Genomic DNA, 27,896 nt, shown 5'->3' with positions numbered 1-27,896 from the left:
TTACTTTTCCCTCATAGAATTTATCCTCACCTCTGCTCCGCGGTAAATGTAACTTTCTTTTTTCACCAGGTCTTCATCATGTTCAATAGTCGCGTTATTCAGATCACACTCATGTTTTCCAGACAGCTGTTTTATCTCACAGAAGTTATAACTGATGCAATTAGGTTCCAGGTAGCATTGGAACATGCAGAGATCCTCGTTGACAACGTCGATAGTTCGAACCGTGTGATTCTCCAACCGGTAGCCAGGTTTAGGAAAAGTAGTAAATTTTAAACTGCGGCAGTTACCTGGAAAATAATTTTGTAAAGTTGGAAAGTTGCTTCTTTAGTTCTTCTAAACTATTGCTTCGGTTGATGGCTTGGCGATTATTTTATTAACACCAGCCGAATGTTTACGATGTATCTTCCGACTGATCGATGCAATTTTTATCTCCCTCTCGATGATCTCAGCTATTTTGATCGATTACCAAAGTCTAGTGGACTAATATTCGAGAAATATTATCAAACATTCATTTTAAAGTTATTTTTTTATGAAAAAAAGAAAAACCGTATGTTAGTGTGTAGAGTGGTATGTTGCTAGCACCAATCAGATTGTCGCATTTGAGGATGTACCTTGCACCAATCAGATTGCCGCATCAGGGTATTTATCTCGCACTAATCATATCACAGCATTTGGATATCTTGCACCAATCACAGCGTTTAGGGGTATTTATCTCGCACCAATCATATTATAGCATTTGAATATCTTGCGCCAACCACAGCGTTTGGGTATTGTTTTCTTGTAGACGATGTCATTTAAACAGGGGGCCGTGCACAAAGAATGACTTTAACCAGAAATTTTGTGTTTATTAAATAAGTGTTATGGTTGTGGCCTTCGCGAGAGCCTCGTCGATTAAGGTCGAGATTTATTGACATAAAAAAGGTTCGCATCATTTGTACCATTTTAAAGTTAGAACGTGTTTTTTCCGCTCCTTTACTCATAGCTCACACGCCAAACAGCTTACATTCCATCACGTACCACGAAAACAACGTCCAAAGTCCAATAAGAACATATCTAATCATTGCACTGCAATTTTTCACGTGCTTGAATTGTATTCGAGCAATCAAATTCCATTTTGCCAAATTAGACTTCGCTCTAACGCGTGTCATTTCCTTGTAAACAACCTGCATTTAATCACGTATTCTTACCGCATTGTTCAACCCCACTGAAAAAAGCTTCACATGGAACTAAAAGCTACTGATTATGATATCTTTCATATACAATTCTTCCGCGTTTTGACTTTTTCTACGTATTAAATTGCGTTTTAGCTACCTTGGACTTAATCCAATCGCGTGTTAATTCCTTGTAAACAACCTGCATTTTATCTCACATTTCACACACAGAGGGCAAAGTCCAGGTAAGCAACAACCAATCAAGGAGCCCTCTTTGAAATTTTATCCTTTTCTCTTGTTCAATGTATCTTCACTTATTCGAGATCGCAATATATCTTTGGTTAAGGTCTATTGAAGATACAACAGAGATTCAGTTTGCTTTTTGTGTAAAAAAAAACGTTAAATTTTTTTAGGCAACTAACTGTAGACGTAGAATTTTAATTTATCTCTGTTAAAGGAACGGCAGTAAGCGTCGTCTCTTTCGCAACCGTTATTTGGTCTCATCACGCAACGTGCTCTCTCTCTCCAACGGGGAATAGATGGCCTTGTGTGAAGAGACCAAACAACTGCAGCGAAATAGACAACAGTAAGTTTGGCACTGATGCATATAATTCTTGCTTAGAAGTATTTAAACAATAGAGAGAATAGGCCACAAAATACCTGTGTGAGTTCAGATAAATTACGTTTTTATTTTCGTCCGTTTGAAGATAATGCTCTTTTTCTGTTACAGAAATGGAAACATTAGGTACACAAAGAGCCCCATCTTAACCTCCTCAGCCAAAAAAATAACTCTTGTACGCCACGCATGCCTATGTTTATTTAAGTCGGTGAAAAAGTTGAAATCTTTTATACGGATTGTCTTCTCTGTTTTTCTTCTCACACTTAGGAAACTTAGAACCGAATCGACTTTCAACAATCTCCGTTCTGATCAAACAGGATTGCACAAAATTTGTTTGGCAAATATTTTTTCTTTATAGGAGTAACAATAAACGTATGCGTGTGTGTGTGCGTGTATGAAGAATAAAAATTGTGCCCACGCTAATTTAGAACTTCCTTTCTGTGAAGGCTACCTACAATACACAAAGTCCTCCATTTAGATTTGGAAAATTTCAATCAACCTCAGCACCACCTCTATCTGGAACCAAATTTCACCAAACGCCAAGTTTTAGTACATAAGGTAGGTTTTGAGACACTTTCCACGAAAAGTTATTTTCTCGTTGTGAAGATACAAAGGCCTGCCAGTGGTCATTTTATCCATAATGATTGCGTGGGATCTAAAGATGTGATTACTGGTTCTAAAGTAAACTTTCGCTTCTGATTTGTTCGCCATCTTGTTGCTTTCAAATAATGATCAGGAGGCGCAGAATGAATTCAAACGATGTGTGAACTCCTCGTAAATGTGAAGGTTATTTCATGTAATCCAAAGGGAAAACTATTTGACTAAAGTAATTTATTATATCTAACACTTGAAGGAGTAGTTTGTATGAATATTTCAAGGTTTAGTTATATTAATAGACAAGGCTACCAAAAATGAAACATATATATAAACGTGTATATATATATATATATATATATATACATACATACATATATATATATATATACGCCGACGTTCGTTTTCACAAACATGTAAAACCTCGATATTTTCTTAAAAAACTATGATAATCACTGATGGTTGAAATTGAATTATTGTTGCATTAGAGGTAGTTTTGCAGCTATTTCGTGGGGCCAATTTTCAACGTCTTCGAGTGTAATTCTTTCTTGACACGCTTTCAGTTTCTGTTCGTCGTTAAGTCGAAGAGGTGGATTGCAAGGGAGGGGGGAGGGATTACACACAAGTTATCATTGGGTCTACCTTGCTGGAAATTTTCACCATAACAACCGGCTCGTCAAATTACAATTCGTTTTGATTTTCCGCTTGATAATGCTTAAGCACCAAAAATTTCACTTTTCTTAAGGGACCTACGAAAGGCTTTCGCACAATTTTATCATCATCATCATCATCACCATTTATTGGCAACTTAAGATATAATATTTAAACAGGTTTAACAGTATAGTAGGACGAGGAGACTTCCAAGAAACCATCAGGCTTATAGGAGAGGCCACCTCGGTTGTCAACATGTTTGTAATTAAGTTGTGGATTTGCGGCTTGGCCAATTCGGATTCATTTTATTGATAAGTTCAATGATCTTTCTTTTAAAAGTAAAAAATCTGGTCAAACCAGTGATCGATATTGGGAGAGAATTCCAAATTTTAGGCCCTTGTTAGAGTATTGTAAATTGTTTAAGATTAGTACGACAGTTTATGTGGTCGATAGCAATTGGATATTCTTGTATCATAACTGTGTACTTGCCTATTTTCAGGGAACAACTTGAGAAACATCGGGGGCAATAGTTGATTATGATAATAAAACATGAATTTGCAATGCGTTGACTTAGAAAATAACTAAGATGCCCAATTTAGCAAACATGGAGGCAGTGTGTTCTCGATAGTCTGAGTTGGTAATAGCACGCACAACACGTTTTTGTAAATAAAAAAATTATATTTAAGTTGGTCACATACGTGGACAACCAGGTTGAATAAGGTAAGTGATATATGGGTAAATTAACGTATAGTACAGAGTAAGTTTAGTATTAGATGACAAATAGTATCTAGCCCTAAATATTATACCGGCTGACTAGGGATTTGTTTAGCCGCCAACTGTAATGTGAAGTTTCCTTGTTAAATGTATCAATCAATATAAACACCTAAGAATTTTGTTTCATTTACTTGTTTCAATGTCTGATTTCCAAAGGACAGGGAAAAAGATTTGCCAAGTTTCTTCTGCCTCGATTTAAAAATAATGTAACTCGTTTTCTTAAAATTTACTGAAAGCTTATTGCATTTCATCCAAATGTCAAGATTTCACACTTCATCATTGAGAACGGACTCTAAATAATCGGGATCTGAGAGAGAATAAAAGATACTGGTGTCATCATCAAAAAGCAGAGGTTGTGTTAATTTAGATGCATAAGGAAGATCATATATAATTTACATAACAAAGGACCTGAAATAGAGTCTTGGGGGACATCACACGTACTAATTTGCTTGGATAAACAATAAGTCAATGAGTCTGTTTTCAGGGTTTTTTTGTATTTAAGTAAATTTGTCCGAAAATTTTAATTTCGAAAATCTCAAAACTTAAACCGTTTTAATGATTGTTTTCTAACTTCTCAGAGCATGGGAAGATGATTATCTTCGCGCAAAGCTTAAATATTTAACAATTTTTTTAACGCCGTACAGTACTGTGCAACATTTAATTATAAAAGCTGATCGGCTTGAAATATGATCCATTACTCGAATTTCTTGTAATGTTATGAAAGTAAAGAAAAATAAATACCGCCCCGCTTGTTTCTAGTTATTTTACCATTTCAAGGAGCTTCTAACTAATTGCAAACAAATTTTCTTTAGGTGCCTCTTCAAGTTTCCCTCCGTAATATATTCAACCAGTCAAAAGAGAAAAACGGTGGTGGTGACATAGATCGTTTAAATAAATGTGGAGAATTTCCAAGTAGAGAATCTTCATGATCGCACACTTGCGCTGGATCGTGCACTATAAAGGCTGAAAGTATATTTTGAACCTAAAATATCCTAAGGAACTCAATGACTCGATCATTGCCATCAGTCTCGGTTACGATCACATGAGACTGAGTAAAATTTATTTAGAAGATTTTTCTGTCGAAATCGCCTGTTTTGGTTGGGTGAAGTGAAATTGTCCCGCAGGTTAATTTTAAACTTTCTTTCTGCGGTGGATCGATAATAACTTAATCCTTTCTTCTGCCCGCTCTCTGAAGTACATGAACCCCTCAATTGACGTTTTATGAAAAATGGAACCAGCCTTTACATCAACTTTGAAACCAAACAGCCAAAAAGATCTGCCACTGGTCATTTTATCCATCGTGTAGGATCAAAAAGTCCAAAATTAAACGCGGTTCACGGACATCATTGTAGAGACAATGACTGTTTATTCAAAATAAACCTTCCCTTTTGGCTCAGCCCAGAAACCATGTTTCCTGAAATTTAATTTTATTCAATTTTGTCATTTTCAAAATATGGTACAAAATAAAATAAAAACCTCCTTTAAAATATTTGGTTGTCTTATGCCACTCCGGGTATATAGATGAAAAAAATAATTGTTTTAAGTACTAATTGGAAATGCTTAAGTGAATATTTTCAAGCCTTAGTTATGTAGATAAAGATAATAAAAAAAACTTATATGATGATTAAGGAAACTTTGAAATAGTTCTTAGACAACTAGTAATACCCCATTCACAACATCAACCAGGTTGAATTAAAACAGAGATGTGAATAACTGAATTTTCCATAGGTCACAAGTAAACACCAATCTTATTTTCATGCTGCAAAATTTGAAGTTGAAAAACATCGGTTTAAGCAGCTGCTAAGAAGACAATTTATGACCATCTTTAACTTAACAGTTTTAAAACATGTTTAAGCATTAGTGTGAATTAGGTATAAGAAAATCTTACCTTGTCCTTCTGTTATTAGGGAAGCTAAAACGGTGAGAACAAAACAGTAGAATACAGACAGCATTTCCTCAGAAAAAAACGCCCGTTATGATTCCAGGGAACAGCTACAGTAAGTTTTTCCTCCTTAAGGGAAACATTGGGCGAAATGAGACAGCTGCAGTTTAATTTTTGTTAAAATACGTCACCTCCTTTGTCTGATTATGAGGTTCTCAGTAATTATACTTAATGCATGTCAATGGCCTATAATTTGAATAAAAATAGAGGAAGATGTCCTTCATGTGTTGTTTTATTGTGGCTTAATTATGTCCGTATGAGTGCGACGTATGAGGCAGTCAACAATACTCTTTACAAACTGTTTACACGCGATCCTCGTTCACCCACGCTTGAGCGTCAAATAAAGACGACTGTTTTACCAAAACAAGTTGATGTTCCGAAATTTTTGGGTTGGCTCTGATGGAGAATTTGTTTTTTATCCTCATATTTATTTCTCATTCTTTGATTGTGAGGTGAAGCTGGTTTTTCATGTAATCAAGTGTCATTCGTACAAGTTTCGTACATGTTCGTACATGTTCGTACATGAATGACTTGCGCCCTCCACCCCCTCTCCCCTTCACGAGACTGTTTACCTCAGGACCCTTTCAATTTCCGTTTTTTAATAAAGGAAAAGTGAATGGCGGGGGGATGGGGGGGGGGGGTGGAAGATGATTCACAAGTTAACACTTAGTATCAACAGACCAAAGAACCTGTCAAACAATTTAAACTCTTCGAAGAGAAATATCAATTTTGTTGGATGAAATTCCCCGTCCAGGTTACTTCACGTCTTCTTTCAGAGCTTTTCAATGCAAATGTCATTTTTTAATTGACATTTTCACTTATCATTTCCCCTCTGCTGGAAATAGTCTCCATAACAACTGACAACAATAACAATAAGAGGTTACGTGTCTGAATATCAAACGAATTCTTGTTATGTCTATCAGTAGTCCATGAGGTTCCGACTTAGAGCGAAAATTATTCGAATGAATTTTACGCTGGATATTATGTGGCAACCGGTATGAACTCGTTCTTGAACAAAACTCATTCGGATATCATGTAAAAGGCCCCTAAAAGTCTTTATTCCCAGAGCATCACGCTTTGCTCGCCTGTCTGAATACTAAAAATTTCAGTAGCGTTGAAGCAACAACCCACTTTTAACTGCTTCGCTGCCGCTGAAACAACGGTTAGTGAAGAAAGCACATATTTTAATATATATTTTCAATTCAACGTAAATAAAAATCTTTAAACATGGTAAATTTTCACTTGTGTCGGTATTAATTATTGCGTGACTAGCTTATGATATAAATGAGGGAGGGGAAAACACGACGCAAAACCTGTGCTCCTGTCAAAAAAATAATACCCAGGCGTATTATAATAATGGAAACGGCTAATAAAATCATAAATAACAAGGTAAGAGTGTTATGTTAGACTTTTTTACAAATTGTAGTGATTTATGCCAATTAACGGTGGCGACAAGTAGGCGCACCATGTATATTCCATAGTCGCTATCAAGTAAATTTTGCCGGACTTTGAGTTCGTCTCAAGATAAAAAAACACAAATACACAAGGAAATTTTCACAGTAACTTTATAACCATCCTTTGGTCTTTTAAAAGCTTGAAGCTCAGTAGATTCTATCATATCGGTCATTGTTAAAACTGTCTTTGTTTTGATGCTACTTTTCGACATAGGAAAAGTATGTCGGACAAAAATATTCACCAAAAAATAAATATTTCTTTGCCAGCTTCAATAGCGACAGGGGATTAAGTTTAGATAATAAAACAAAGTATTATGTTCACAGAAATACCGTAGGTCTAGTACATTCGTTACATGAGGTCCCACAACTCGGGTAATATTCAGGTTGAAAATTTGCATATTTGAGCGGTCGAACGACAAAAGTTATTTCTCGAAAACTAAAATAAATTTTCACAAAAAAACTACATCACAATTATTAGAACATATTGGGCTACAAAATATGAAAGTAGGAGTGAAAACAAATTTGGGTGACTTGCCGCTGTTTGTTTGATGCATGCTGACATTAGCTCTTAAGTGTTTTTTCTAGAGTAGAGCGTTAAATTTTCTTGGCCTCGACGCATCCCAGTGTCTTAATAAGAATCCGGATTATTCGATGGCAAATGTTTAGCCATGCTTAGGTAGAGGCAACTTATTTTTTTTGGTACAAAAAACAGAAGAATACAAGGTGACTTTAGTGGTGTGCAGTGGTGTTCCTGATCCTGTTTGGTCGGTTCACTCTCGTCATGGAAAATTTAAGGAAATGGAACATCTCCTTTGAAAACTTTGAAATATTACTCAGACATAACTAGGATAGAACTGTAGGAAAATCTCACCTCGTCCTTCTGGTATTAGGGAAAACAAATGAAAAAAAAACAGCCGTTATAATCCCAGCGAATAGCTACTGTGAGTTTTACACTTTTAAGGACAAGTGGACAATCAACTAAGAAAGCTGAATTTTAATCTGCGTTCAAATTGGGCGCCTTCTTTGTTTATTTATGTGGTTGTTAGTAGTTGTCATGGCTGAATTAGTTCCTCTGGGACCTTGTTGGTTGGTGAAACTTGATTATACTGAACGGGTATTAATGGCGTTCTGTCTGAATAAATCAGGAAGTTAATTGCCTTCTACCGTAAACTGCTGGTTATAAACCCTGGGGCTGTACAACTTCATGAGGGGTTTTAGAAGGGCTTAGAAACGGAGGGGCTTATGTCCGAGGGGGCCTCTAACCGGAATAGGAAAACTGCGTGGAAACGATCAATACAAGCGCTGATTAAATAGGTTTTGCAATTTCTGGTTTTTTAAAAACTAAGCTTCAAAAAGTCGAAATAAACCGCATTCATTTCAATACGTTTGAAAAAGTAATTTAATTAAATCTCCCTAATCATTCTGAGCACCATATGACAGTATGCGGCATTTCCGTACATCAAGGCAGTTCGGAAAGCCGCAAAACTGTAAATCCCCTCGATATCAACGAGCGCCTTTCGTTCAACTAATTTATTTTTGTTTTCTCGTCACCATATTCCCACCAATAGCGAAGCTCAATTTTCTGCATATAAAAATACACACGACTTATAATTCCTCCATTCGCTCTTAGGAAGGGCTAACGCTCAAGACGTCAACTTTTAAACTTTTTCCGGTGGCCAATTCACGTTATCAACTTACTTGTTAATACCGAACTACCCTGTTATAATCTCCAACCGACACAACACAAGTTTCTTTGGAAACTTACCCCTTTCTTTATCTGAAGAGTTATGCGTTATCAGGAATTGAATTTTGATTTTATTGGATTAAGGGCTCCGTCCAGGCCTCATTTCACGTCATATTTGACTACATGTGAAATTTTCATAGCAAAGTATTCATCATTTCTGCTCCATAGAAATTTTCACTATGCAGCAACTGTCTCGATTCAATTGTTTTCATTTTGTGCAAGTGAATGATTAGCCGTATCTACAAAGGTGAGTTTTTATATAGCAACTCACAACCAATTCAACGAATTTGACTTTCTACTTAATTGTACCTTCGTTGTATTCCGCTGAAGGTAAGTTCAGTAAAGGAGACACATGTAATGAGTGACGAATGTCTTGTGAAAAGTGTGCGTGAATTATTTAGTTACTATCTTACGATTGCTCAATCAGAAGTCTAATCAGAAACTGCGTTGGAAGGCCTCAAACAATTCGCGACGCTTTTTATAGCCGTCGTCAGAATCTCCTTCTATACAAGGCTGTCATAGAAAATAATTTGTTGTTCATTGTTTTCCATCACCTAAATATCCATGCATCATACAATTTTCGATTACCCTGCAAAGACCTTCAGTCAAGGCTGGTTTTCGTGTGCTGCAAGGAACGACATCAAAGACGAGCAACGATGAGTAAAGTTGGGGGATACACGAAATTTCCTGTAAGATACATAGATACTTTTTTCGTTCTTTCACAAATTTACCCTGCTGTCTGTTGATGGGACTTTATAATTTAGGTTTAACTAACAAACATGAAAATACTGACAGCCAGATATCAATTTATTGAGTTTCACTAGAGGTTATTAAATCTACACTATAGACCGACCACCAGCAAAGAATGTTCTCAATATATTTCTAACTATTATTAAGCAGAATCATTCTTTCCAACTACGCGAAAATTACAGCGCTTTACTCCACTTTAAGTGACGAAGAGCACGAGAGCCTCCTGAAAAGACATTCCAGATGTTAGCAGAAAAACAAAAATATAACAAGTAAATAAGGTTTTGCGTTAACTTGAATGTGCCATCGCCTACAGTCAGTGTCATGCGCAGCAACATTTAGAAGGTGAACGGGCAAAAAAATTAAAGAAGCCGGGTCACACTGACTGTATCATTACTGAAAATCAATTTTGGTTTTGAGCTGATCGAGAAAAAAAGATTGACTGCATACCTTTACATTGTTAAATGTGTATTCATTGACATAAAATGCACAAGAATATGAAGAGCTGACTTCACAACTGTTTCTTTACAAAATTATTACTTAGTCTTCATTACCCATATGTTATTATTTGACCAATTATCACTAACTTCCCACCATGCCCGCTATTTAAAGTCTAAACAGTCTTGGCATTTGTATCTTCTTTATTCTATAGGCCAAAGTAATTTGTAGCTAACATTGTCCTCACCCTGGAGATTACAAACTATTATCTTGCCTCGCCCTAATATTGTATGTTTTTAACGCGTAGGAATCTGATTGAATAAAGAGGTGGGAGAATTTGTTGTTCACTTTTTTCTATCACCTAAATATTCATGCATCATAAAACTCAGAACGTACGAGCCATGCTTAATTCTCCCCATCCCCTCCCCCCTGTCCCTTCCCCCCTTTCCCCTCCCCCTACTCTATCCCTCCCCCCCGGGGGAGAAGGTTAGGTCAGTAAAAATTCACAAACTCACCTATTCCAGCAAATGTTGTTTGTGAATTTTAATTCTAACCTCAAATATAAACGCCTCTAGAACCATATGTTGCGCTGTTTGTCTTACAGTAACACGGCTTAATAATAAAATCTAAATAATGATCCAAAAAAATTAAAAGCAATTGAGTTTAAAAACCAATATCAATTAGCGCTTCAAAACAGAATTACCACTACACGCTAAGGAAAGTGCTGTCATGCATTTCAGTGGAGAAATGTTATGATCACTTTACCATGTCCAGCAGTTTTATAACAACATTCATTTTGCTGATTTGTTCCGTTGTTGAAAGATCCTCCCCCTCCCCCACAGGAAATATCTTTATTCGCACCTCCACTTCCCCCGGAGTACCCTCCACCGCCTCCAGGTATCTCACCAATAAAACGAGAACCACCCCCACCTCCGAAACCACCCTGCTGTTTTCCCCCCTCTCCCCCGGCCAGAAACCCTTTACCTCCCTTTCCCCCTCCATGAGATTGCTGTGAGTCTTCTCCATTACTGTTAAAGCCGCCGCCACCGCCACCTACAATCAAGAGATTTACAGTTGACACTAGCAACTTAACAGATCATGGCTTTTAGTAATTCTGAGAAAAATCCAAATTTGAGCGACCAGTACCACCTCTTTTTTCGAAATACTGATGGATGCAAAAAAAAATTCAGAAGTTATAAATAGGAAATTCTTCACCTACCAGAGTGCGGTTTATCAGTTTGTCCTCCATTTCCGTTGCTTCCTCCTGACAGGAATGGCGAGTTATACCCTGCATTTCCTGTTGTGTTTATGGACGCATCACATCCTGAATGTTGTTCTGTCATTTTTGCAACTCCTCCTCCACCTCCGGCTATGATCAAAGGCATTTCTCCTCTTACTACAAATGTACCTCCTCCGCCTGAGGCAGCATTTTTGTAAGAATTCGATCTTTCCCCTCTTTGACCAACAAGTATACGAATGATCTCATCTTTGGTCAACATAAAGTTTCCAATCATCCGCGCCCCTCTCCCTCCGTTGATGACACTGTCCTCGCTGTACCCCCCTGAGGCACCTATTGTTTCTATTCTGTATTCACCAGTGTGCGGCACAGTCCACAGTTGAATACCGCTGGACACTGTAACTTGTCCGTCATGATCCTGACCTGTGTAGTGACTGCCAACTGAGTTTGGACCCTCTGTTCCATTCTTACCAAGATTTGTAAAAACAGCTGTAAATCCTTCGTAAAACACATACACAAAATAATAAAGGTTATGATACTAGTAAGAAATTGTAACGATTACTTTTGGCTTTGCTTAAAATAACACGTGTTTTAGTGGTTCAGGCTGATTTTGTTCTTATATATCGGGTGTTTTCTGCAAAACCAGCCTGAAAAATTATTCCTAAATATTAAATACTGCATAGACTACTAACAGATGAAATAAATGTGCAAGCAGAACATCTTAATCAATTCATGGATGAAACTAACCTTAACCACATCACTCAAGGCAATAGTATTACATTGGGGGAGAGGGGGGAGAGGGGGCAGGGGGGGAGGGGGGAGGGGTAGTAGTCCTGGTGATAAACAACTGAAAACGCAGCAAAAGTCAAGCAAATTCATAATGCACCAGTCCCCCCCCTCCCTCTTTCCAAGGTTCCAAATCCACAAGCAAACTTAAAGTCCGAGCAAAATGTCAGCATTCAGTTCCTTAACAAAGGTGAGGCCTCACAATCGCTGAATACAAGGACCTTATTGCCACTTTAGTTAACAAGGGACATGATCTCTTTAGCAGACCTAAAAGTTTGTTTTCTTTTGCTGTAATCAAGTGTACATGTGAGTCCCAGGTAAGTTTGTCCGAGATAACTACACCCAGATCCTTCTCCTCACGCACATGCAGTACTTTTTCAGGGCCTAAAAAAGGTCTTGAAGTAAAGGCTTTTTCTTGCGTGTTATAGTGGGAACTTTACATTTAGAGGCATTGAATCGTATGTTATTATCGTGACTCCAGGAATTCAGGTTTTTCAGAGTTTGTTGTTGTCGTTCACAATCTGCTATAGACGAGATGGAACTGAAGACTTTGGTGTCGTCTGCGTAGAGAGCAGATTGAGTACCTTCCGGTAGAACACCTGGCAGATCATTAATAAAAACAAAAAATAGAAATGATCCAAGTAGGCTGCCCTGAGGAACTTCCGATGTAACTGGGACCCACTGCGAGGCAACACCATCCAAAATGACCCTTTGAGATCTTCAACTTAGGTAATCTGTAAACCAGGAAAGCGTGTCGCCTTCCACACCATATCGTTTGAGCTTTTGAAGCAAAACTGAGTGATCGATGGAATCGAAAGCTGGCAAAGTCCAGGTAGATAACATTTGTTTAAATATTTTTGTCCAGGTTATGACCAGTGGTATTAAGAAGAGATAACAGCTGTGTGACGCAGGAGCGATTTCGCAAAAAGCCATGCTGGAGAGGCCTGATGTATTGTTTAACATGATGGTAAAGTTTAATACAGACACAGCGTCCCAGGACTTTGCTTTGAATACATAACAAGGAAATAGGCCTATAATTTTCAGCCGGTTTCATAGAGTCCTTTTTACGTACCGGTGTGACATTGGCTTATTTCCATTCAGACGGTATGCGAGCAGTTCGTAAGGAGAGATTGAAAAGCGAACAAAGACTAGGTGCAATTTGATTGCTGCATTCTTTTAGAAGGCGCGGAGGAGTGTTATCAGAGCCGCACGCTTTAGAGGTAACCAAAGTGGCTAAACATTTTGCAACTTCGTTACTTGCATAACTGATCTATGCTGGTGCACTGAAAGAGCGGAAATATCGTAGTTTGCAACGGGACTCAGAGGAGTAAAGACGGATGAAAAATAAGAATTTGAAAGATCCACTTTTCAGCTGGGGTCGTAGCCTCTATGCCGTAATAGGTTATCACTGAATTTTGTTTGGCTCGGTGGTGCAGAACGGCTTTATAATAACTCCAAAACAATTTTGGATTCTCAGAAGATGCTCCTTCAGTTTTCTCCAAATAAAGGCGATGTTTTCTTTTAACCAGGTACTCAACATGTTGACTCAAGGAGCGCAGTTTCAGATTGTTATCATCGGACTTATTTAGGCGATATTTCCTTAGAACCCCATATTTCTTAGGAATGTGATGGCGAACTTCACTGTCTATCCAGGGAGGTTAGTATCTTTTACAGACTTAGAAGGTGTACATTGGTCTACAGCTGACAAAAACACATCCTTTCATAAAGCTCAGCTCTCGTCAAAGCCTCCAGAAAGTACAATTTCCAAAGGGTATGTGACAGGAGACTGCAAAGATCTTGAAAATTCCCGCGTTTGAAATCGTAGGTGTAGCGCGAACAGACTTAGACAGCTTAAATTTTAAAAGGACAGTAAATTCTGAGATGTGATGATCCGCTGGAAACCCACACCTCTCCGGAGTTGAAGTGAGAACGTTTGTGATAATTTCTGGACAATTACACACAAAAAAAAGATCTATCCATCGCATGAATCCCAGTACCCAAAGAGATTGGTAAATCGGCGGACCAGTCGATAGAGAGTAAATTAACATCTCCTGCCAAAACAATGCGACGTGACTCAGCATTGCTCTGAAAGCAGAGTTCAAATCATGACGAATCTCAGGTCAAGAACCAGGCGGGCGATAAAAAGTGTACAAGATAACGGGAATACAGTTCAGCATTCTAATTTCAACAACGATCAGTTAGGTGTTTTCTTTCTCAAGATCCAAACGGCGAAAGGCCTGTAGATCAGTTGCGAACAATAAACCGCCGCCGACGCGTCCTTCTCTACCCCTTCGATAGAAAGAGTAGCCATAAGGCAGCTCACACTCCATGACAGAGTCATTGAGCCAGGTCTCACAAACACAAACAACATCATTATCCCCTCTGTAAACTAGCTGCTATAGCAGGGTAATCTTGCAAACCTTTGAGGCGGTTGAGTCATCATCGAGAGACACATCCGGGTTAGATGGTGCATCCATGAAAATCGTTATGTCAATGTCAGAATGAAGATCCGGAGCAGACAAATAAGAGTACCCACGTTTAATCCAAAGGGACTGAGGAAAGCGAATCGTGGGTGCAATCTGTCTTCTTCTATCCTTTGCTGAAAGTCTATCCTGCCATTTATCGAGATTGTTCTCCTCTTCCAGCCATGTTTCCATTGTTGCACCAATTTTACCTCTCATAATCCGACCACATTCTGCATCAATGGGCTGGATTTTGTCAGTGTGGTTTTCAGGCAGCATGTAAACTGTAGTGTTGATCTGATTTCTGCATGTTTCATGGAATTGTTGACCTTGTTGAAAGCCGACATGGTCTACAAATAGAACTTATTCTTTTTAGTCATTCCTAATTCCTGGAATAAGTGTGCCCTGAACCCACCGCATGCTGATTTCTTCATTAATCTAAGCATTTTGCTGGAAATACACATCAACCCTCTTGTCATACTTTTCTCTCTCCTCAGTGGCCACACGCCCTTTTCCTCTGAAGATAAGAGCTGGCTTCACATTTTGTTCCCCATCAGCCCCAATACAAAGTTGTAGAGTAGCCTGTCGTTTATCTAAACCAGAAGATGGTTGTGACACGCACACTTGCTTAGCACCCAATGTGTCGTAGGTTTTATCTTGCTCGTTTACAAATGGGACAGGAACCTACCTGGTCGATATTGTATCTATTTTAAGGTATCAATCTTGCATTCTTTGGGTCAACTGTATGGAACTTGTTTCTTCTCCTTTGTGATTTCGAGGCTTTCCTCAAATCCCTATGGAATTTCTGGATCGTATCCCGGCCATCTTCTTCCCAGTCTTTTTTTTTTTACTAGTTGATCCTTCTCCTCAGTAATGTGTTGTGTTTTTCTCTGAATCTCTGGAACCAGTTGCTGCTTCCCTTAAATTTTGGAGCTTCTTCTGCGCCATAGCATGCTTTAATTTTCAATTTCATTACTTTTTAACCAAAGTTTGGACACTTTGCTTCCTGCTGCTCTCCGTGGTTTAAACTTGGCGAGTAAAAGATTGGAAGCCAGAGGATATTTATCAGTGCATGAGGACCTGTTCTTAGCGATGCTCTTCCTTTGTTTCATTGGCTTTGCGTCACCTGTGTTCTTCTTTGTCCTGTTCATAGTCAGTTCTGCAAGAATTTTGCCTCTGTTTTCTTCCCACTTTATTTCCAGCGATCTGGTGACTCCTTGTTGTTTTACAGCTGTGTTGTACTGATTTGTTGATAATTTCAGTGAATCCAAAGATCTAGTGTCACAAAACACTTCTTAGTTGTCACAAAACACTTCTTAGTTGTCACAAAACACTTCTTAGTTTTCGCAAAAGACTTCTTAGTTGTCGCAAAACATTTCTTAGTTGTCACAAAACACTTCTTAGTTGTCACAAAACACTTCTTAGTTGTCACAAAACACTTCTTAGTTGTCACAAAACACTTCTTAGTTGTCACAAAACACTTCTTAGTTTTCGCAAAAGACTTCTTAGTTGTCGCAAAACATTTCTTAGTTGTCACAAAACACTTCTTAGCTGTCGCAAAATACTTCTTAGTTGTCACAAAACACTTCTTAGTTGTCGCGAAACACTTCCTAGTTGTCACAAAACATTTCTTAGTTGTCACAAAACACCTCTTAGTTGTCGCAAAACACTTCTTAGTTGTCGCAAAACACTTCTTAGTTCTTAGTTTTCGTACAGTAATAGGAACCCACTCATTAATTTATCAGAAAAATAGTCTTGCGTAACATGCAGAAGAAGATTCAAATTGTCGCCAAACTCTAGTTGTTGCAAAACATTTCTTAGTTGTCGCAAAACACTTCTTAGTTGTCGCAAAACACTTGTTAGTTTCGCAAACCACTTGTTAGTTTCGCAAAACACTTGTTAGTTGTCGCAAAACCCTTCTTAGCTGTCGCAAAACACTTCTTAGTTGTCGCAAACAGAGAGACGCTATTAAAAGAATCTACAATTTAAACAGAGAGTGAAAATTCATACCACAGTAAACCAAAACTGCCTTTCCTGTGCCAGATGGATCCAGCCAGTATTTGTTGCTTGCAGTATTTTTTCCTTCGCTTGCTGTTATTTCCCGGCATGAACGTGCTGGTAACTCCGGAATCGAACCCAAGGGAACTGGTATGTAGGTAAAAATGTTGAAAATAAAGTATATGTAGGTGCGCAAGTCGAAAGCCGAGAGTGAAAAGCACAAGAGAATTAGAATAAGGATCTAATTCCATTCACTCAAATTCCGCCTTCGAATGTGTTAAATTAAACGCTCTGTCAAGCAGCCTTCTCTTGGGAAGTGGGCCCCCTCACTTTTAAACCCTTCCTTTAGACCCACCAGCTTTTTTATCTTCTTACCCTAAGCTTTTTGTATCATTTTAAAGAATAAATACATAAATAATTTGTTATCACTATTTCACACATGTATCAAAGCTGTTCTGTGAAGAAGTTAACTAAAAGTTAAACTGAATAAAGGGGGTAATTTTCTAATGAAACTGTGGTGCTGCGTCGGTGAGAGAGTATAACAAGGTTATTTGGTGCTATCAAGTGACTTGATAACGTAAGTTGGCCACCGTTCAGAGTTTCAAAACAGATGTTTCGAGTGTTAGCCCTTCGTCAGAGTTAATGGAGGAATTGTGGGTTGTGTGTCTGTCGGAAGAACTTGGAGCTACGCTTTTGGTGGGAAACTACAAAGCAACTACAAAGAAAAGGGATAGAACTAATGTCGTTCATCATTAGAATTGAGAAATGATAGAAAAATCAATACCGATGATCGCGGGAGATCAGGAAACGCGGACTGTAATCAAAGTCGAGCGTATGACCAAAATATTGATAATTATTATTCAACATTATTGGCTGAATAGTTACCTCTTCCGTTCAAACGGCGAATATAAAACCACGCTGGATCCGAGCGGAAATTCTCGGGTCTTACGTCCTTTGTGCGGTTGTTTAATTCACAGATCTGTTCTTTTCTGTTGAAATTATAGCTCTGGCAGGTAATTTCCCTTTCACATAAGATGTCACAGATATGAGGAGCTGCTACTGTCATTCTCTTGAAAACGAAGCCTTTGAGAGTCATGCCACGAATGTTAATTTCTATCCTGCACTGATCCTCAGCGATTACAAGGTTGGTGACCGAAACACAGACAAGAAAATAACGAAATATCCACAGCATTTTTCCTGAAAAACGAAACTCATAGACATCAATGAATAAACTTTTTTTTCTCGAGGCTGACTAAGAACAGTGGATAATTGGAAGAACAGGACCTCAAACCCCCCGCCCATCTGTTATTCTCTTTTTTGTAAATACTTATCGCAAAAAAGAAACATTTAGCCTCCGAAATAAATTATGAAGAAAAGAACTGCAAGAGAAAATTCTTTAATTTTACAGGTGGTTCTGGAAATGGAGTGCAGGAAAAATTAGAGCTGAAAGTATCGTAATAGGACTTGACAGTTTTGGGAAATTATGAGCTTTTAAAGGTCTGGAAAATTTTGAATGACTGAGCGGACGAGAAATTGATCAAGTAGAGATACCGCCGACAATTCATTTTTCCCGATGCAGAGAGTATATTTTTTAACCTAAAATATCCTAAGGAGCTCAATGACTCGATCATTGCCATCAGTCTCCTTTACGATCACACCAGACTGCGTAAAGTTTGTTTAACACATTTTTTTGTCGAAATCACCTGTTATGGCTGGGTGAAGCGAAATTGCTCCGCAGGCTAATTTTAAACTTTCTTTCTGCGGTGTATCGGTAATAACTTATTCCTTTCATCTGCCCGCTCATTAAAGCCCATAAACATCAACTTTGAAGCCGAACTGTACCAAACAGCCAAACAGCGCGAAAATTAAGGTGCTCATTTTTTTCAAGGTCTGTCAGTAGTCATTTTATCCATTGTGTTGGATCAAAAAGTTCAAAATTAAACGCGGTTCGCGGACATCACTGTAGAGACAATGACTGTTTATTCAAAGGAAACCTTCCCTTTTGGCTCCGCCCAAAAACCATGTTCACTAAATTTTATATGTTTCGATTTTGTCATTTTCAAAAAATATTGCAAAATCAAATAAAAACCTCCTTTGGAATATTTGGTTGTCTTATGCCACTCCAAGTATGTATATGAAAAAAATTGTTACTGTATTATATACTAATAGGAAATGCTTATGTGAATATTTAAAGGCTTAGTTATGTAGATAAAGGTAATATAAAAATTATATGATGATTAAGAAAACTTTGAAATAGTTCTTAGACAACTAGTAATACCCCATTCACAACATCAGCCGGGTTGAATTAAAACAGATATGTGAATAACTGACATAGGTTTCAAGTAAACACCAATCTTATTTTCATTCTGAAAAATTTGAAGTTGAAAACTATCGGTGTAAGCAGCTGCTAAGAAGACAATTTTTGACCATGTTTAACATAACAGCTTTAAAACATGTTTAAGTATTGGTGGAAACTGGGTATAGCAAAATCTTACCTTGTCCTTCTGGTATTAGGGAAACTAAAACGGTGAGAACGAAACAGTAGAACGCAAACGCTCGTTATAATTCCAGCGAACAGCTACAGTAAGTTTTTCTTCCTTAAGGGAAACATTGGACGAAATAAGACAGCTGTAGTTTAATTTTTGTTAAAATACGTCACCTCTTTTGTCTGATTATGAGGTTCTAAGTGATTATACTTAATGCATGTCAATGGCCTATAATTTGAATAAAAAAAGAGGAAGAAGTCCTTTATGTGTTGTTTTATTGTGGCTTATTATGTCCGTATGAGTGCGACGTAGGAGGCAGTCAACAATACTCTTTAGCAACTGTTTACACGCGATCCTCGTTCGCCCACATTTGAGCGTCAAATAAAGACGAGGTGAAATTGCCGAGTCAAGTCTAGATATAGTTTTCGGTGTGAAATAGAGTTAGAATGGTGAAGAGGGACGAATACTGAAAATACTCGCGTCCAAAAAAATTTCGACCTTAGTTTGCAAGACGGATTGTCTTCACTATTTTTCTTTTAGCACTTTAAAAAAAACTTAGAACAGAATCGACTTTCAACAATCTCCGTTCTGATCAAACAGGATTGCGCAAAATTTGTTAAACAAATTTTTCCTTGCAACCACCGGCTTGGCTCGAAAAGCCCGTGGTTGGGAGTAATGCTAAACGTATTCGTGTTTATGTATACGTGTCTGAAGAGTAAAATTGTGCCCCAAGCTAAGTTAGAACTTCCTTTCTGTAAAGGCTACCTGCAATACACAAAGTCCTCGATTTAGGTTTGGAAAATTTCAATCAACCTCAGCACCACCTTTATCTGGAGCCAAATTTCACCAAACGCCAAATTTTTATAAATTAGGTAGGCTTTGAGGATAAGACACTTTTCCACGAAAAGTTATTTTTCTCGTTGTGAAGATACAAAGGCCTGTCAGTGGTCATTTCATCCGTAATGATTGCGTGGATCGAAAAGTTATAAACGTGCACGGACAACATTGCTGAGAGAAAGACGTGGTTATCGATTATAAAGTACACTTTCGCTTCTGATTTGTTCGCCATCTTGTTGCTTCGAAATAATGATCATAAGGTGTAAAATGAATTCAAACGATATGTGAAATCCTCGTAAATATGCAAGTTATTTCATGTTATCCAAGGGAGAACTATTTCACTGAAGTAATTTATTATATCTATCAATTGCAGGAGTAGTTTGTATGATTATTTCAAAGTTTAGTTAAGTTAATATACAAGGCTACCAAGAACGAAACATAATGGTTTGGTAGATTTTCAAATAGTACTCAGACATGAGCAAGAAGATAACTGTAGGAAAGTCTCACCTCGTCCTTTTGGTATTAAGAAAGCTAAAACGGCGAGAACGAAGCAGTAAGATGCAAAAAACATGTCCTCAGAAATCGCCTGTCATAATTTCAGCCAACAACGTTTGTGAATGTTTTCAACTTAAAAGGAAGATAAACCAATTTGAGACAGCTGAAGTTTAATGTACGTTGAAATGGGCCACCTTCTTTGTTTATTTATGAGGTTGTCAGTGGTTGTCACGACTGAATACATTCCCCTAGGATGTTGCTGGTTGGCGATTATACATACCGTAGTTATTCAGTTATATGGCGCACCGTTTTTTTCAAGAAATTCCTAATTTCTATTAAAAATTACCGGCAAAGTTTGGGTGCGTCTTATAGGCGAATATTTCCCGAAACAATTTTTTTTTATCACAGTTACTGGTACGATTTCAAGCAAATAAAAGGATAAACAGTGTTGGTCATTGACTTTTATATTATGGTGGTTCTGAAAAGACGAGCGAAGTCAAATTGCATAGATATGATACGTGCTTGTTTTTTTCCTCCGCCACAAAATGGAAAAATTGCGCAATAGTACCCAGAGGTCATTGGGCCCTCAACACCATGACAACTAACTGTGATCCAATGAGGTGTTCACATGCTGATCACGCGTGCTATCTTGATGATGATTGACGTTGTCATGCACGGACAGGGCCGGGTCACATGACGAACACGAGATTTTTGCCCATAAAACTATTTTGTCAGTCGTTTTGTATTTCAACGTAATCTGATTACGATCATCTGGAGCATTATGGGGCAAACGCTCAAAATACTTATAGACGCATACGCAAGTCGTATTGTTCGCGGCCAATCCACACAAAAATGTTATCGAGCGGTAATTTTGGATCGGACAGAATCGCGAACGCTTGAAAGCCATGAAAGCATTGAATGCCTTGTATGTCTTGTATGCCAAGTATGCCAATGTCTTAGTTGAAAACGTAAACTCGTTGTAAAAAGCAAAAATCTGAAATCTGAAACCAAACTGCATATACTCTATGCAATCTATTGAACAACACTACTACCGTGAGACTGAAGAACAAAATTCAAATGGATGCAAACTGCTAGTGAAGAAAGACACCATGTTGGATTCACTTGATGCCAAGGAACGTAGCTACGATAACAGTGCGAATGGTATTAATTTCACGATCAGAAAGGTGAATCTTATGTTTGTTTTCATTGTAGTTGTATGGATATTCTTTTTTAATAAATACATGATCCAAAATCCCGTGTTTTTTGTGTATAATGTTATTATGTCAAGTATTGTTTACGCAATTGTCTTGTCACAGGCGACCCAAGGTCACGTTTTCGAGAAAGAGCCAATCATTAATTCACGAACGCGTCACGCGTTGTGTGACTCAGAGTAAGTTATTCTAGGAAACCGTTGAAAATTTTAACACGTTATAAGGAATAGTATAGGGAACGAAATATGGTCGATTTACAACGATAAATATTTCGAAATATGAAGATTTTTCTCGAAAAACAATAAAACTTACTCATATCCTGTGTATCCGTTGTAGTTTCTGGCGATTGTTGCCGTTTTAAGCTTGCTTTACCATCACTATTATTCACGTCATCTACTTTTATTACAATGGTAAAATCTGTACAGACATCACACCAACCAACTCGCGCGCAAAGTGAGAAGACTATGTTGAAGGCTTGAAATTATATTACGATCGATTTTCATCAAGAAATGGGCCAGGAATTTCCACAATAGTGCAAATAATCGTGAAGGCTGATCGCGGAAAAGCGATTGCGTGACGCGCGGTAAGCTGTAAGATGACATGTTATTATATACCAGACGTAAAAACTCTTCAGATTCTCAGTCTGCATTTTTTACCCACTCTGCAGTCTATATTTTGTATCCGGTCTGCAGTCTGCTGTCTACATTTTGTACTAACAGGTATCCGTGGCACAAATACAGTTTATTTTTGGTTACATTTATTCGCACAACACACATAATCTACCACAAAATACCTGTGTGTGAGGTAATTCGACATTTTCATTCTTTCCCGCGTTAATAATCTTCTTTCCTTTTGTAAGAATGTAGACCACTTACAATGTTTCAAGTAATCCACCCACCCTAGAAAAAATAACTCTTGCATGCATAGCATGCCTATGTTTTGAGACAGGTGTATGCCCTTGGCCAGACTTGAGCTCACTATTTCAGTATACTAGTCCGACACGCGTAGTATCACAACACTTGATTCCACGGATCCAATACCATCCAGGTATCCCAGTTACCCTGCTCACAGGGTCTAGTTTAATCAAGGCTTTTGTTTGTGCGCGTGGTCGCGTGTGCGACAATTCTGATTTTGTTAATTAACAGTAAACTATAATCAATACGCGACTTTTTCGCTTTTTTGTAAGTTTATGAAAATTTACAATAAACTTGACTGATCTTTACTCCCCAACAACGGTGCGCCTTATAACCAAGTATTTTAGCGATATTTTCAGTTTGAAAACATGCAATAATGAAGTTGCCGAATTGGGGGTGCGTCTTATAGCCGAGTGCGCCTTATAACCTAATAAGTACGGTAATGTGTATTATAGCCTTCAATTTTTTCTTAATAGGGGAAGATGTCCTTAATGTGGTTTTCTATTCTGGCTTTATGCATGTTCGTATGAATGTAATAAAATAAGGCTGTTCTTATAAATATATATACGCTCTTCCTTGTCCGACGACCGTTTTCATAAACGTGTAAAACCGCGATATTTTTGTAAAAATCTGTGATAATTACTGATAGTTTAAACGGAAATTATTGTTACATTAGAGGTAGTTTTGCAGCTATTTCGGGGGGGGGGGGGAATTACACACAAGTTATCATTGGGTCTACTTTGCTTTTTCAAAATATTTTGCAAAATAAAATGAAAACTTCTTTGAAAGATTCGGTTGTCTTATGCCACTTCAGGTATGTAGATGAATAAAATAATTATTGTTTTAGTACTAATAAAAAATGCTTATGTGAATATTTCAAGGCTTAGTTATGTAGATAAAGATGACAAAAGTTATATGATGATTAAGAAAACTTTGAAATAGTTCTTAGACGACAAATAATACCCCATTCACAACATCCACTAAGTTGAATTAAAACACTGAATAACAGAATTTCCCATAGGTTTCAAATAATCACTAATTTTTGTTTTCATTCTGCTAAATTTGAAGTTAAAAACATCGGTTTAAGCAGATGCTAAGAGTACAATTTTAACCATGTTTAACTAACAGCCTTTAAGCATTGGTGTGAATTGGGTATAGGAAAAAATTGGGTGTAGGAAAATCTTACCTTGTCCTTCTGTTATTAGGGAAGCCAAAATGGTGAGAACAAAACAGTAGAATACAGACAGCATGTCCTCAGAAAGAACGCCCGTTATAATTGCAGCGAAACAGCTACAGCACGTTTTTCCTCCTCAAGAGAAACTTGGGCGAAACGAGACAGCTGCAGTTTAATATTTGTTAAAATACGTGACCTCTATGTCTGATTATGAGGTTCTCAGTGGTCGTCACAACTGAATTAGTTTCCCTGTGAACTAATTGGTTGGTGAAACTCAAGATCAATGTCATGGCCTATAATTTGAATAACTAGAGTGAAGGGAGGGGGGGGGAGAGAGGGTGGAAGGTGATTCACAAGCTAACACTTGGTATGAACAGACTAAAGAACCTGTCAAACCAATTTAAACTCTCCGAAAGAACTGGATATCAATTTTGTTGGATGAAAAGCCACGTCTATGCTTTACTTCACATCTTCTTTCAGACTTTTCGATGCAAATGTAAATATTTACTTGCGAAACACTTATCCCTTCCCTTCTGCTGGAAATTTTCTCCATAACAACTGACTCGTTTCGGGGGGGGGGCTGTACTCAAGTTGTGCCAAGCAAATAAGAGTTACATGCCTGACACATCAAACGACTTCTTGTTATGTCAGTAGTTTTCATGATGGCACCGACTTAGCAAAAATTATAGCTAAAATAATGTATTTGTCTTCTGGATGAGCTGAAACTAGCGCGAACATTGGATGATTATCGGTAAAAAACGTGGGTGCGAGTGATATAGCACTGAGTTAAGGATATAAAATTAATTTTATCTTCAAACGATTCAAATTTAATTTGTTTCAATTTAAAGATTTTAAGTTCAATTTAATGATACACTTTTAATGTTTCCACTCAGTCACTCTCACACATGATCATAAAGCTGGCCTCTGTTTCTATTCCGTTCCCTCTACACTTCACACCTAAACTGGATCACCAAGCTTACACACACCTGATTACACTCAATCGCTCTATATAAGATAAAAACCTTAACGCTCTATTCCATTTACGCGCGCTGAACGGCTTCTTTCTGCCTTCATTTTGAAGTTTGAGTCTAATTGAGGCTGGAATTTAACTTGTAAGTGAAGTAAGATTGAGCGTCCAAGTACCGCCAATGTTTTTGGAGAACCAGAGAAGCGCCTTGAGTTCCTCCGTGCGGATTGAAGTTAACATTGAAAAAGCAATCGAATAGGTAAAGTTGGGGGATCCAACGAATTTCTTGTTTTTAAAAGATACGTGAATATTTTTCACAAATTTACCTTGCTTCTACAGTTGATGTGACTTTATAATTTAGGTTTACCTAACAAACATCAGAAAATACTTAAAGCCAGATCTCAATTATTGATTTTCACCAGAATTTACTAAGTCGACCACTAGAGACCGACAATATAGGTAAAGGGATTGCTCTTTTCTGTACCTCATAGAAACAATTCTTGGGATCTTTTAGTCAATCCACCAGCAAGATTGTTCGCAATCTATTTCTAACTGTTATTAAGCAGAAACGTTCTTTCGAACTAGGTGAAAATTACAGCGCTTTACTCCACTTTTAAGTGAAAGAGCACGAGAGCCTCCTGAAAAGATATTCCAGATGTTAGCAGAAAAACAAAAATATAACAAGTACATAAGGTTTTGCGTTAACGTGAATGCGCCATCATCTATAGTTAGTGTCAGGCGCAGCAAAATATCGCAGGCCAACGGGCAAAAAAATTAAAGAAGCCAGGTGCGGCCTCCCCTTCCCCCCCCCCCCCCCCCCGGGAAGAAGGTAAGGTCAGTAAAAATGCATAACCCGCGCTCACGCATTCTAGCAACTTTTGTCTTTAAATTTTTAATGCTACCTTCAACTCAACGCCTCTAGAACCACAAGTTGTGCTGTTTGTTCAGTAACCTCATCATCATCATCAAGCTTTATTTATACACGAACTCAGTATCATTTTACATGGTCTTCCTAGGAATCGTGTTTAAAATTATACTAAAATACTTTAAGAACTTGCTGACTATAATATTAAACATACAAAAACAGAAACGAAAACTTATATCATTATTCACAAGCTACCGAGTACTATAAATGTTAAAAATACAAAAACTCATATCATGAATAATACGAGTTACACTTGTGTATCATAGAACTCTTTCCCATGGAACTAAGTTTTTTAAAAACGTCCAACTAGGCAGTTTTTTAATCGCAGAAGGAATCCTATTCCACCACAGATCCCTCTGTAGTGTAGGCTCCCTTTCGCTAGACGCAGTTCTGGGTCTGGGGACATAATAATTTAGCTCAGAATTTCTGTAAGATTGTGTGATTGTACATTTGGAGGTGTTTTGTAAAGATCCGCCTGCGATACGATGGGGAAAGATTATTATGTATTTTATACATTGTCACAGCCAACCGTTTTTAAGTCTTATAAGTATTCTAGCCTTTCCAATCCAATCTCATCCACCCAAAACCCTTGAGCGCACGTCATAGTTAGAAAAGGTGAGAAATTCTAGCAAGCCCTATTCCGCAGTCTTTTGAAGATTGTCTGCTAGCCCTTTATTACAGTAATTAAAATATGGTATCACCATTGCATTATACATATTCACTGTAGTATCAAGTGTATAAAATTACTTACACGCCTCAATATAGCAATACCATCGGATATTTTTCTTTGAAATGGTATGGGAAATGTGTTGCGCCAGCTTAAAGATTTCCCAAAGTCCGATTTGAACTCCAGGGTTTTATGTTCAATTACTCTTTCTAAGGGAGTGGTATTGACTTTGACTGTGAAGTCACTATTTATTTGGGATAACTTAATTGGCTCCCTATCAGCATGTATTTATTCTTCTTCACATTTTAAAGTTATTTTTTTTGCTGACAGCCATGACTGGATTAAATTAATATTATTATTCATTTTTATATTCAAGCACACCTGGGTCTTCTGCAGATGTGGTGAGGGTAGTATCGCTGCATACAATCTGTGTTTGAAACCAAATCACATGAAGGGATCAGTAAGATAAACAGTGAATATGAGAGGGCCTAAAATAGACCCCTGTGGAATACCACATGTTTTATTACAGAAATCAGATTGAGCTCCATCAATGAACACGGCGTACTAACAAATCTAAATAATGACCCAAAAAAATTAAGAGTATTGAGTTTCAAAACAATATCAATTAGCGCTTCAAAACAGAATTACCACTACCAGCTAAGAAAAGTGCTGCCATGCATTTCAATGAAGAATGGAATGATCACTGTTACCATGTCCAGCAGTATTATAACAACATTCATTTTGCTGAATTTGTTCCGTTGTGAAAGAACCTCCCCCTCCCCTAAAAAAAATATTTTTATTCGCACCTCCACTTCCCCCCAGCTACCCTCCACACTCCCTCAGAACTCTTTAGCTGCAATATACCACCCCCACCCCGAACCCACCCAAATGTCTTCCCCCCTCTCCCCCTGCTAGAAATCCGGTAACCTCCCTTTCCCACTCCACCAGAACCCCCTGAATCTTCTCCATTACTGTAAAATCCGCCGCCACCACCACCACCTACAATCAAGAAGATTTACAGTTGATATTAGCTACGTGAAGAGATCATGGCTTTAAGTGATTCTGAAAAAAATCCAAATTTAAGCGACCAGTAGCACCTCTTTGTTCGAAATGCTGATGGGTGGCACTATAATGCAAAAAAATTTCAGTATTTATAAAAAGGAATTTCTTCACCTTTTATCAGTATCAGTTTGTCCTCCCATCTCCGTTCCATTCCTCCTGACAGGAATAAAGGAGTTGTTACCCTGCATTCCCTGATGGTTTATGGACGGCATCACATCCCGAGAATGTTTTGTTCTGTCATTTTGCAATCCTCCCTCCCACCTCCTTCTATGATTAAAGTTTTGTTGTCTCTTACTACAAATGTACCTCCTCCGCCTGAAGCAGTTTTTCTTTGGTAGAATTTTTTATTATGCCTTTTTTCCCCTCTTTGACCAACAAGTATATGAATGATCTCATCTTTGGTCAACATAAAGTTTCCAATCATCCTCGCCGCTCTCCCTCCTTGATAACTGTGCCCTCACTGTACCCCCCTGAGGCTCCTATTGTTTCTATTCTGTATTCACCTTGGTAGGCACAGTCCACAGTTGACGTACCGTTGGTCCACTGTAACTTGTCCGTCAT

General features: G+C 37.9%; 1 protein-coding gene and 1 pseudogene across 1 annotated transcript; both read right to left on the bottom strand.

The window, feature by feature from the left end:
- On the bottom strand, nucleotides 1–27,896 carry LOC131772384 (uncharacterized). The gene is made up of 7 exons (XM_066170772.1): nucleotides 27,839–27,896; nucleotides 27,201–27,272; nucleotides 17,483–17,794; nucleotides 16,610–16,744; nucleotides 11,334–11,849; nucleotides 10,880–11,167; nucleotides 1–287 (listed from the first exon to the last, which is right to left on the bottom strand). The coding sequence occupies exons 1-7, from the start codon at nucleotides 27,894–27,896 to the stop codon at nucleotides 1–3; spliced, it is 1,668 nt and encodes a 555-aa protein (XP_066026869.1).
- LOC136282791 (uncharacterized) lies at nucleotides 14,534–16,333 on the bottom strand (annotated as a pseudogene).

Source organism: Pocillopora verrucosa, chromosome 8 (genome assembly GCF_036669915.1).
Source record: "Pocillopora verrucosa isolate sample1 chromosome 8, ASM3666991v2, whole genome shotgun sequence".
Classification (NCBI taxonomy): Eukaryota; Metazoa; Cnidaria; class Anthozoa; order Scleractinia; family Pocilloporidae; genus Pocillopora; species Pocillopora verrucosa.
The sequence above is the reverse complement of the archived record's forward strand: the minus strand, read 5'-3'. Positions and strand labels throughout refer to the sequence as shown.